General features: G+C 39.3%; 1 protein-coding gene across 4 annotated transcripts in view; it reads right to left on the bottom strand.

Annotated features, from left to right (window-relative positions):
- The window catches only part of STARD13 (StAR related lipid transfer domain containing 13), a 286278-nt gene that overhangs the window by 211701 nt on the left and 61517 nt on the right, over positions 1-13060 (bottom strand). For 2 of the 4 annotated variants that reach the window (XM_041416096.1, XM_041416097.1), the window contains exon 3: positions 1701-1847. The exons of 1 other annotated variant lie outside the window; for it this stretch is intronic. In XM_041416096.1, the coding sequence (XP_041272030.1) occupies positions 1701-1847 (147 nt within the window). Of the gene's footprint in view, positions 1-1700; positions 1848-13060 lie in introns of those variants that run through there. One more of the 4 variants, XM_041416102.1, reaches the window with a different exon arrangement.

Here is a 13060-nt window from a genome sequence, read left to right as displayed (position 1 = left end):
ATTAAGTAACCTGTCCAGCTTCTGTATTGAAATTGGCTCTTGGAGGTTTAAAGGTCATTTCCAGTTTGTCAAATAAGGCTACAATAAAAAGTGTCTGACTCACATATTTGCCTGTCCACAGACAACTAAAATGAAGACATCTCTTCTATTCTTTAGAGTGGGAAGAGGTGGCTTGATAAAGAGGACTCCAACTCCTCAAATATCATATTAAGCAAAAAAGTAATTTTGGTGCTGGTGTTGGGAACATCCTAACACCCCAGCAGAGGTTTTTGGTGGGAGCATATGTCCCAGGGAAAAGGCTGTGTTGAGGCCTCAGGAAGAGAAGTGCAAGCATCTGGGGTGCTGGTGATGGCATTCCCTATGCAACCATTTCTGATGATGCTGCTCTTATGTACCAAAGCTCATTTGAAAATGTCATTTATTTAGATTTTTCTGCTGTTTACACACAATATGCCCTTCAGTGAGTGCTTCAGCAAAGGATTTGAAGTCATATCCTATGATCTTCAAGCCAACATGAAAAAAGAATGATGCCTAACCAAACCACGGCTTTTACATCAGTGCACAGCCATAAAATAATGGGTGTTTGGATCACTGGTTACCAGACTGTCTCACAATGGGAAGTGTTTAAACTCTGATGGCTGGAATTTCACTTTCAGACAGAAAAGCAGACTACATTGCCACTGTATTTTGACAGAAGACATTGAGCATTCTCCTGCAAGGAGACAGAACACTGTCCCTTAATAGGCATATTAATTATGAAATTAATTCAGCTGGACAGAGCTGGTTCCAACCGGCTGACACACACAGTAAGAAGGAAATGAGAGATGGCCATGGCCACTCTGTTACTAACACTCTCTCTGCAGAACTTAGAAACACAAAGTTCAAGAGTCTGAAAATCCCACCTAGAGAGACATGAACATTTACATTGTGATGATCCACAAAGATGCTTACTTCAAGAATTTGCTTTTACAAAATGAAGCAGCAGTGACAGCAAAAATATTCACAAAAGATCACCTTCCATGAACTTCAAGCCAACATTCAGAGCTGAAAATCCTCACAATTCTATCTTAAGAACTGAGTTTAATCATAACTTGAAGCAGACAGCAAACACTTCTATTTCTCACGCTGGTCATTCTCCACTAATTGTTTATATAAAAAAACTTGCTTATTCAAAAGTTAATAAGATAATATCATTGCTCCTTTAATCCTATTTGCCCTCAAAATAAAAGCTTGAGAAACTGTTTGTCATCAACCGATGACACCTGTCATCACAAAATATTCTTAACTAGAGGACTGCAGCTCTAAATCAACTATTCAAATAAAAGAAAGAAAGAAAAAAACATCTAGTTGTTCTGGGGTGACTGGGATACTAGTTCAACTCTTCATGAAGATAGTGTCTCTCTCTTGCTGTTATATCTTTAAATAAACATAACAAGTATTAATAGGCTAGCACTCAAATTAACAATCTGAAAAACATGAAAGCAAATATCTCTAAACACAGTTCTGGTTATTTGACTCTTAGTTATCTAATGTTAGAAATTTCATTTCATTAAGTGAAAAGTTTTAACTTCACCCTAACACCTGAGCTCCTTGGCCTACCCAGAAACACAAGTGGGTCTAAAACTCCACTCCTCCATGGCTGGAGAAGTGTTGTAGCTAAATGTTAGAGAACGTATCATATGACACACACACATTCTTACCAGTTGCTTGTGCCTTTTAGAAGAAGGAGTACTGGACGGAGAAGAGCCAGCACTCAGAGCTTCTTCAATATCTAAGTTCAACTGTTCCAGTTTCTTCATAAGCCATGGCATAGAGTCTGGCCATTCAGACTCTTTTTCTGGTTGGGTCTAGAAGAAATCAAACATATGTGAAGTCTTAAAATATTCAATCTGTTTGTAACTTCAAGATGCTTATTTTCTCTTCCAGCCCCCCCAAAAAAAGCTGACCAGTTCTGTCTCTGTCCTTGAGCAACATTTTTCCATTTAGAAAGCTTCAATTATCACTCCAATCCTGATGACACATATTCATAGCTGTTCTACATACTCAAATGACTTTTGTATAACTGAATGGCTTTCTAACACTTCATCTTGGGTGACCCACTGCTATTTCAAGCTAAGCAGAATCAGGACTAAAACTAAAGTCACTTGAATACCTCTTCTTAAGCCACTTCTATTTCAGTATCTATCCACTGACTGCTTTTTGCCAACAGGAACTAGAATATTGAAGGTCATCATGTGAACTGTATTATTTATATTCCTTTACTATAATTCTAGACTTGTAAAATGCTCTGTCCATATGGTAGGAATACTTTATTTGTTACTTTGTCACAAAAGGATGCATTTTTCCTTTTTATCTGAAAAGCTTTACTGTATTATTAAACAAAAAAATTTAATCCATTGTAATGTAATTGACAAAAATGCTTTTCTTATTCCTTAATTTCCTGGAAATCCTTTCCAGTACTCTCCTAAAGCACCTCTCCATGGTGGTCCCTATGTATACTGCCGTATTATGCCTTGTTTTCCTTATTCACATCACTTCTAGTGATCCCCTGCAAAAACCAGTCACACTGACCTCCCTGTCAACACAGGCAGCTACTGCTCCCCAGAAGACTCTGTCCTGAAGCTATTTCAGTTCTTTCATCTTCCTTCCTTTCACAAACAATACATATCTTTGCACAGAAGATAATTCCATAGTGAGCATGATCAGACAAACAGTAATAATGCATCTTCATCCTGCCATAATCCTAAGAGCATCATACCAACACTCCTCAAAACCTAGGGGAGATAGATGAGTACTGTTATTACTCTTACCTGAAAAAATCTTTATGGTGCTTAGTTTCCTTAGAGCGTTTCACAAGTGGAACAGAAAGATAACTAATTGGCTCACTATTGTAGAAAAAAAAACCCTTTACAAAGAGAATCCAGGAGATTTACTCCTCTATTACACTGATATATATTATTACTAATGGAATTACTCATTTTCTTCCCAGTAACTAAGGTCCCAAATCATCAGACATCGAGTCCCATATTAGCAACAGACACATGTTCCCTTCAAAGGGGCTAGTATGATCTTTGTAGGGATTGTTTCAAAGCACAGAAAAATAAATATCACAATTTTTACTATTTCAAATCCTTATTTGGAATTTCACAATTTTTTTTCAACTGCCTGAAATGCTGTTATAGCTGCTAAGCTGTACTTCAGCTCTACAGCTATTAAAATTATTTAAAGAGATACTTTGATTGCTTCCCATTGTCTTTCTAACCATTTCCAAGTAAACTGCAAGAGGTTCCACAGAAAATGAGTATCAAAAGACACTTCTCATATTGAATCCTTTCTGAGTGAAATGACCTCACACAGGATATGTGCATATTGATATATGTCCACAACACTTATTTGTAAACAAAGCAAATGTTTTCCTGTGGTTTTGCTTCCTTACATACTGGTCTTTCCGATACTAAACAACACTCAAAAAAAGACTCAACTAGGACAAAACATGGAAACCCACACAAATCCCACAAACAATATTGTATAAATTCTGTGAAAATCTAATAGGAATGTTTTATTTCTCAACACAGTTAAAATGCAATTTATGAAAAAGGGGCTGTAAGAATATGTTTTCTGACTCAACAACAGTAAACAATTCTGAAGCAACAATCACACAGGGAAGTGAGTAAAGCACGTTTGATTTCTGTGAGCTATGCAGAAATTGTTCTTGCCAGGTGACAAACACTGAAGGTTACATTAGAAGTTTGGATTTCTGAGTTTAGTAAGACGCAGGAGCAACTTCCATATGTTGAAACAGACCACTTTCAGTTCCATGACAGAAAAGAGTACTTTGAGGGGTGTTGGAGAGGTGTCTCTGATTTAGTACTTTCCATAGAAAATACAAAGATAAAAATTAATGAAGACTTCAAAAAATTTCTAAGACACTCCAAATGTATGCAACAGCACACGTGACATTGCATTACAATAAAAAGTACACCTCCACGCATAGGGAAGTAAATTTTGCCTTTATTTCAACAAATATTTACCTACTGAAACAATACTTCCAATATGCACTAATGTTCTTTCAAACAACTGTATGAACCAAGCCCCCTTATTTTTATAAATTTCTTGTTTTAATGCTACAGAATTCAAACCACAGTCACTTCTAAAAAATACTAGTCCTAAGGAGTATCACCAAACTATAAATCTCCTAGAATTCTCCATTCAGTTATTTTTTTTTTTTAGTTCAGTAAGACTCTATATTGTGTCTATTAAGGGGATGAGGAAAAAGATGGGGTTTCATTATCCTTGAAGATAAAGCCAAATGGGCCTAGTTAACAAATGCCATTCACTAATTGAAAATTTGGCACAAAAGCACCATTTGGAACAAATGCTGATTGGCTACGTATTTCAAAGGTTGCCTGAAATTCTTGCTAAACAGAAGAAACATGATGCTACTTACATTCAGGAATATACAGCCTGCACAGTAGGACTTCTAACTGGTGAATAAATTTTGCCTAATCCATTCATGAGGAACACAGCTCCACAGTGTTCAGTCCCTGTAACTAGGCTGGACACTATCAAAGTGCTCCAAAGAGCTGAGTACCAGTGTTTCCTGCCCATAGCAACTGCACAGGCAGTAGGGTCAGGGCGCCTTTGGAAGCTTTTGTGTCTTGCCCTTCAGAAGGAAAAAAATCTCACTTTAAATTATCTAGAGAATCATGGCCTGCCTTATTAATTGTTTGGGGTTTTTTTTTCCCTAAAGGTTACAGGGAGAACACTCCTTTCCATGTATTCTCAAGGTCTTTCTTTGTTGGAGCCATAGGCATTCAGCAATGCATAGGAACGTTGCTACCTTTTGAAGAACCTTGAAAGCACAGAGACCAAAAATGCTTTACAGAAACACTTTTTACATGCTACCTTCAAACACAGAATCATTTAGTTTGGACAAGACCTTTAGGATCATCAAATCCAACTGTTAACCCAGCACTGCCAAGTCTACCACTAAACCATGTCGCTCAGTGCCGCACCTACACATCTTATAAACACCTCCAGGGGTGGTGACTCCACCACTTCTCTGGACAGCCTGTTCCAATGCTTGACAACCCTTTTAGTGAAAAAAAAAAAAAATTCCTAATATCCAGTCTAAACCTCCTATGGTGCAAATTTGAGACCATTTCCTCATGTCCTATCCTAAACAGATAAGCAGATAGATATAGAAAGTGAGACCAGAGAATCCCGTGTCAAACAAGTGTCAAACAAGTGTTTCAAGGTGGAGCAACTGTCTATGAAGACCATGGCATACACTAGGCCAAAAACAACTTATTTGCCTTGAAAGTGAACTCTTTTGCCATATAGATTTCTCAAGTCCCACATATTCATGCTAGATTTAAAAAATCGTAATCATAAAACAAGAATTATCCTCTATAGAAAACAGAAAATTAAGTGGCATGAACTTCCTAAAATCAGCAACAGATGCAGCTATTATGCTTAAGACAGCTATGGTATAGAAGAATTATCCCAACAAATAAGATTTACTGAGACATATTTAGCAATCAGCCAAATATAAAACTCAGTTCTATGTAGCTACTTCCTACATCAACCACAGTATTTTAGAACAGCTTAATGACTTTGTTACATGTACACATTCATACATATCCTGACTCTGTATTCACTTGTATAGCCAAAATTTCATTACTACCAACAACAAATTAGAGGTAAAACAACGTGCAATCATCGAAACACTTACTTGCTCTTTTCTAACACTGAAAAGAAAATACGTTCTAGACATTCAAAGGTTAGTGCCTTTTGGACCAAAGGCTTCTGCACATTGTTTTTCAGCTTTCAAGTATTCTTCACTAATCTTATTCAGCAAAAACATCTGTGATAAAAGGCATATTTGTTTCAATGTTTGGTCATGAGGCTTATTGCAAGAGGCATAATAGCTGCCAGCAAATCTAAATTTAAACTGAAAGAATGTGGCAGAAATGAACAAGTCCATATAGAACACTCAGGGGTCAGGGTTAACCCCGCTGCCAGACCTCATCCTATACTGGAAGCAGAAAGACTTTCCAAGTAAAGGGTTATGAGAAAATTACACAATTCTAAATTTATCTGATAATTTGTGGCTTTCACTTCAGAACTTCAATAGCTCCAATTGTTCTGGTAATTAATGTATTGTACAACTTTGGGTAGTAAATCAGTAACTACCAAGTAAAAAATACCAATGCTATTTAACCCTCCTCCCCATTAAATCTGCTCAGATAAAAATTCTCTCTGATGTGCAGCCTAGATCTGTAAATAATGATTTTGTGGAACAATTTCAGGGACCAAATATCATATTCTGCTCTTGCTGCATGGATGGGGCTCCTCTGTTCTTAAAAAATTTCTGTGTAAAAGAAGGTCTCTCAGCCGCTGATGGCTTTGCCTACAGGGAATGGGGGAGGAAGCCAGGTTGATTTGTGATGCAAAATCCTTCAAAAAATTTATTTAGAATATAAGGAACTCTTTCATTCAAGAAATAGATATATATGTGCCTTCTATATTGAAGATAAAATATTTCAAAGGGAATTTTCCTTAATATCCCACTACAGTGTTGCTTAAGTATTTACAGAACTGTTGGATGGACAACTAACTTGTGGCACCTTCATTCTGGAAAGCAGGTGAGTAAACTCAGCAGTTGGCAACCTTTTCACTTCTAAGAACTGTATGGCTATATATCAGAAATTGTGAAGGAAGTCCCTTCCATCTCTCAAGTCAGCAGGCAAGGCCATGCACATAGGTTTCTGGGAAAATGAAAGCTCTGATCCCCAAAACATTCACCTAAGACAGGCCGTAAGGACCATAGCAGTTTTGCAGACAAAAAGTCACAGAAATACTAATGTGAAGATATCTGTTAATCTGTTTTAAAGAAAACACCATTTCCAAGACAAATTATTTTCCCCTAAACTTATTACACTTCTTAAATACATCTGTGTATGGAGCTGTGATTTTCATTCCTGTCCAGCCACTTTGTTTTTGCTGTTTTCCTTCCTGAAGGCTGCTGCCTCAAGTTACTGATTTCTTCAGACAAGTTTTCAGAAGTGACACAAGCCATACCTGTATGAATGACAAAACCTTTGGTGTTTTTTGATGTTCTAGAGCAAAGTAAACTGAATTTTAAACACATTCAATTTTGTTTCCAGCTTTTCTGCATTTTCCCTTAAAGTGGCCCCACACACCTCCTTTAATTTTCTTTTGCTAAAGCTCAACTATGACGTTATATGTCTGTATTTAAGTACACCACTATGTCTTTGAATAATGAATACAGTAAAATATAAAAAATACTGTGGAAGTACTAACTTCAAGATATAGTGCAATAAGGATATATGCTTGGAATTTTTTAATGATTAATAGGTGCACAACATGGTAGAAAAAGGAACTGAAAAAAGCCATAAGAAAATAATGTAATTAACCCTGACTTCATTACACATATTTGACTACTTGACTTTTCAAAGTCAAAGTAGCTCAGAAATGGACTAAATTATTTTAATAACTCCTTTTAATCTTTCAGGCAGTAAACTGACAAATTTGACCTTTAATTGTATTCAACACATTGATCTTGCACAGTGATAACGTCCATTGTATGAAAGAAAACAAAATTCTGAAGTCCTGTCTCTCTTTTAAAGGTTCTTGCATCAGTTTTTAAGGAGTACTGCTCTAAGCTAGGCAGGACAGAACAGAACCCCTTGTATCAATGGAATCTTCCAATATTAAGTTTATGGAAAATTTCCCAGATGAAGAAACCTAAGCTAATTCCTAGGACTGAAGGCCACAAACAGTATCAAAATGGTGTTTCACCCAAGACAAGGGCGAAATTGGGAGGGGAGAATAAAGGAATTTAGCTGAAAACAAGGTTTGGGGCAAAATGTTTTGGAAAACAGTTCCACACCACTGCAGAAGTTTTAAAGTGCAGTAACCTGGACAGTCTAATACAAAAATTCTGTTGGAGCTGCATTTTGTTTCTAGCAAAAGCAACTAGTTTTGTATTGAACTTCTCATTAAAAAAACAAAACAAAACAAAACAAAACAAAAAACCCACATAAAACACTAACAACTTAAAATGGCACCTAGTTGGTTTTAACATTTTGCTCCAATGATTAAATTTTCCAGATTCTCTAAGCCTACAGCATCTCCAACTTCTATCAAATTATGATGTCAAGCATCACCAAATTTCACAAACAGGCTGTTAGTCAAGCCTGTACTGATGACACATGCTACAGAACTGGCACCCAAATGGCCAGACAGGCTGTCTTAATTGACATCTGCTCCTATTTCAGCATATGAATTATCCTCTTGGGTTATCCCATCTTCAGCTACTTCACAACAGATGTCAGCTCATAATTTATCTATTCTACCATTTCCTCCACCTTGTGAGGTGGAAGAAGTGAACTGCATTTCTGGTATTCAAAACACCTGTTCCAAGCAGTAGTCAAATTCCTGACACTGTCCGTATTCATTTGGTTTGGCACCATCTGCAACAGCGGCTGTATCTGCATATCAAAATTAGTGACAATGAATGTCAAAGTACTTTACACACATAGGTATTGAGACACAATTAATTTCTTCATGAAAAAATACTAATTGCAAAATCCTCTCTTACCATGACTCCCTTGGAGAATGTAACCAGCTTGTGTCTGTTCACAGCAGGTATCTCCCTGCAGTAATTCCTGATTAATAAATTCTAGGTTTCAGACTGGGTTCCATGAGACTGAGGGATCTCATGCCACTAAATCCAGAAAAAGTTACAGACCAGAATAGGTAACTTACAGATCCTTCTCCCCAATGTGGTTAGTTGCACCTTTTGAGATTGGGTAGGACTTAACCAGTTTTCCTAAAACAGAGTTCTATCTTTAAAAAAAAACATTATGGTTAGAGCTGTCCAGGATGTGTAAAAGATGGGCTCAGCTTCACCTTTGGTCTGATACATTTCATATGCTTTAAGGGGAAGGGATGTACTTCTGAGAGATAGAGAAGAACCAGAAGATACTGATGCTCTAGAAAACAAGTAGGAAATACCTGTAAAACATCCCAGAGGAATTAGGGAGGGCTCCTTCCAAAAGGTGGGGCAGCCCACAGCCCAGCTGAAATGCCTCTATGACTAAGCACATGGCATGGGAAACAAGCAAGTGGAGTTGCAAACCATGGTACAATTAGAAAACTACAACATATCAGAAAATAGCTGGGACAGAACTGTAGTCAAAGACTACAAGCTTTTTAAAAGAGACATGTAGGGGCAGGGGTTTTGTGCTCTGTGTTAGGGAAGGGATAGATTGTGAAGGGTTGCCTCTGAAAAACAGCCACAAAAATGTTGACAGCCAGTGGGTAAAAAAATCAAAGACAGGACCAACAAAGGCCATCTGCAGGTGGGGGTCTGATCAGGGGGAGACCAAGGTCAAGGCCTCCTGTTTCAGATACAGAAACAATCACACTCCAAGACCTCATCCTAGCAGAGGACTTACACCACACAGGCATCTGCCAGGAAAGCAACACAGCTAGCTGTAAGAAATCCACTGAGTACCTCAAGGACAACATCCTGGTGCAGGTACTGGACAAACCAACCAGATGAAGAGCACTACTAGACCAGGTGTTCACCACAGTGGATGAGCTCATTAAAGGGGTTAAGACTGGAGGCAGTCCAGGCTGCTGTGACCTGGCTATGAGTTGACAAAAGCAATGAGGTTGGAAAAGGCCCCGAGTACGTGGAGTCCAACCTATGACTAAGTACCACCATGTCAACATCATACCATGGCACTGAGTGCCACATCCAGTATTTCGTTGAACCTTTCCTGTTCATGATCTCAAGGAACACGGACCTGGTGAGGAGCAAAGCCAGGGCCATTAACTTGGAAAAAAGGACATCAATAGTTAAAAATAACATGACCTAGAAAACAGTAATACCAGATAGAAGAGATAACAACAGGGTGTTTTAACTGAAAATGATTTTGTGACCCATGAAACATTTGGGAGATCCCATCCATAAACCTTCTGAAAGGTAAAATAATTTCGGGAAGGTTTTTCACTTTGTGAAAAAACCTTCAAAAGTGCTAGGGGAAAGCTGGGCTTATTTACAGTATAAAGCACTGGAGCCTCCAAAGAGAGAGCACTCATGCCTTACTTTTTGCTGCTGGCCCCAGAATGAAGGGAGCTGTGTGGTGCGTCCCAATGGGGAGTAGGGGTAGCACTCCTCCCCCAGGATCAACAGGAGCTAATGTGGGTGCCCTCCCCTCCTCCCCTGTCAGCTCCCGCTGTGAAACAGCACACACAGGTGACTTGTTTCAGTTACTGGGGTTTTGTTTAGTATTTATTGGTAAAGCACTAATCTTGTTTAATACAGCAGTTGAATTAAGCAAGGCTCTGTCTGCTGCCTTTGCACGCTGGCAGCCAGGGTGATCAGTCACGACTGTCAGAACTCACTCGGACACAAGCTGGTGCTCGGTGTGTGGGCACTCCAAGGCACCGAGAGCTGGGAATCAATCCCTGCGCTGGCACCAGGGCTGCCCTGGCAATCCAACACACAAGCTCGGTAATTTCTTCTAAAAACACCAGTGTCAGTGTTTCCTTGAAGAACCCTGGAGCAGATTCTAAAGATTAAGATGGTAAAACATAAGACAGAGATCTCAATATCTGGCAAATTTCTAATTGTAAAGAAAGAGACACCAAATACCAGCGTACTTTTTTATTTTAAAAACCTCAAGTAGGGAACTATAACCTTACCACTTTCACATCTTAAAATACCAACATTCTTGTTTTCAGTTACTGGAATTTTAAAAATTCGTATCTACAGTGAAGGAATTTCCAGGAAAACTAGTACTAGAGATTGTCTCCAACTACTTTGGAACTTCAGCTGTTTTCAAAGGAAGCTGCTTCTTTGGTACCTATACTGAACACAAAAACATAACTTATGTTAGCATGATTGATAATACAAAACCAGTAAAATCATAGTAATACTATCATCATATTTATGACAAGCTGCTACACAAAACCCTCAAACCCACTAAGGATTAAAAGGATGCTCTTTCTAAAATTCACAAGCATTCATGGAGTTCTGTCAAATCTGACATTGTTCCCTGCCCAGGTTCCTACAATGCACTAATCAGAAAACACATTAATGTGTCAGCAAGCCATTTGTACACAGAAATCTGAAATAACTGACCAAATAAAGAGCAAAAGGCACCTTTTGGAATTCAAGAGTACTTAAGGACAAAGATGAGAAAGCTTGGCAGAAGAGATGCTACTTTTATAACTAAGGATACGTGGTGATGGGACAATAGATGGAACATGAATTTATGAGTGAACAAGATAATAGATGATAATTGAAATAATGTAAACCTTCTAAATTATATCCTGAACCAATTTTCATCATGCTAACAATGAAGAGAGGGCATTAATTCCAGGCCCAGAAAAGTAATTAGGCATGATTCCCAGATCTCCGCTGGAAGATTGTAACCGAAGTATCCAGGTTTAACCACTGGGCTTCAGTATTAATCAAAAACAATTTAGATGCCATCCATGCACTTGTTGTACGCATTTAATGATTTTTAAATGTTTCAGTATTAATCAAAAACAATTTAGATGCCATCCATGCACTTGTACGTATTTAATGATTTTTAAATGCGTTTTAAGTATTCACAACCATTCCTGAAACTGCTGAAATTACTAGAGCAACAAAAACAAAGAAAATTTACATAGCTTATATTGGTAACATTATTTCAAAAACTTGCACAAACAAAGCAAAACCCACATTACTCAAGAAATGCTACTACAGCTGCTAAAACATCACAGAGTCATCTCACACTAAACTCATGATAACTTACACTTATCTGCAAAATAACAAATATGAGAAGTTGTAGCTCATGTGTAAGCTGTACAAGAGATTAATCCAAGTTTCCCATGTTATTGTGAAGGTGGTGAAACACTGGAACAAGCTGCCCACAGTTGTGGATGCTCCATCTCTGGCAGTGTTCAAGGCCAGATCAGACGGAGCTCTAAGCAATCTGGTGTAGTGTAAGGTGTCCCTGCCCACAGAAACAGTGTTAGAACGAAATTATTGTTAAGGTCCCTTTCAATCCAAACCATCATATGATTTTATTATACGCATGTAGTTGCACAAGAATTCTTGTGGTTGTCCCAGAATAGCATGCACATGCAAACCTTACAAACACCTTGATATCTTCGTACAAAATGAGAGCTGACATATGCTTCAATTGGTTTATGACATGCACGCTCAGAATGCCACGTAAGATTTGCAAAGAAATCAAATTTTGCAACAGCAGCTCTTGCAGCAGCAGGGAACCTCTCTGGGACTGGGACACGAGACAGCAGCACCATCCCACGTAAGGCTGCACAAAGGCTCCTTCCTCCGAAAGTCATACCGAGGAGAAAGAACAAAGAAAGGGTTTCTCCAAACAAAAATGAACTTGTGAGCATTATGGCCTGCAGGCCACCAGATTTTCTCAGATCACTCCAAACAATCTGAGTAGCATACTTTACAAAGTAGAAAAATAAACCCAAAGCCAACCAACCAAACAAAAACTAAAACAAACATAAACCCAAAAGTGTTGCTTTTCCAGATCCTTCTCTTGGTGGAAGCATTCTTTCACAAAAAAAAAATCAAAAAAAAACCCAACCAAAAAAAAACCGAAACCGAAGACCAACAAGAAAGCTCCCACACAAATCGTTTCCCCAGGCTCGTGCTCAAGGTCACAGCACACCGGCTCCGGGGGCAGGGCGGGGCCCAGCGGGGACCGGGGGCGCGGCACGAGGGCTCGGGGCGCGTTTGGGCACAGCCGCCCCTCCTGCCACCGCTGCGGCCCCGGAGAAGGGCGGCTCGGGCGGCCCTGCGGAGGAGCGGGGCAGCGGGGCCCGGGCGGGCGGAGGGGAAGGAAGGGGAGGCGCGGCGGGAGCGCTGAGGGGCGCCCGCGGCTTCCCGCTCTCCCCGCCAACAATGGCGGCGCCCACACGCGCCCAACGGTCGCCGGCCCGGCCCCGCCCTCCCCAGGGGCCCTCGCGGGGGGGATGGGAGGGGCGGGGCTCG

Source organism: Onychostruthus taczanowskii, unplaced genomic scaffold (genome assembly GCF_017590055.1).
Source record: "Onychostruthus taczanowskii isolate IOZ18803 unplaced genomic scaffold, ASM1759005v1 scaffold50, whole genome shotgun sequence".
NCBI classification, from domain to species: domain Eukaryota; kingdom Metazoa; phylum Chordata; class Aves; order Passeriformes; family Passeridae; genus Onychostruthus; species Onychostruthus taczanowskii.
Note: the sequence above shows the minus strand (reverse complement) of the source record. Positions and strands in the feature narration are given on the sequence as shown.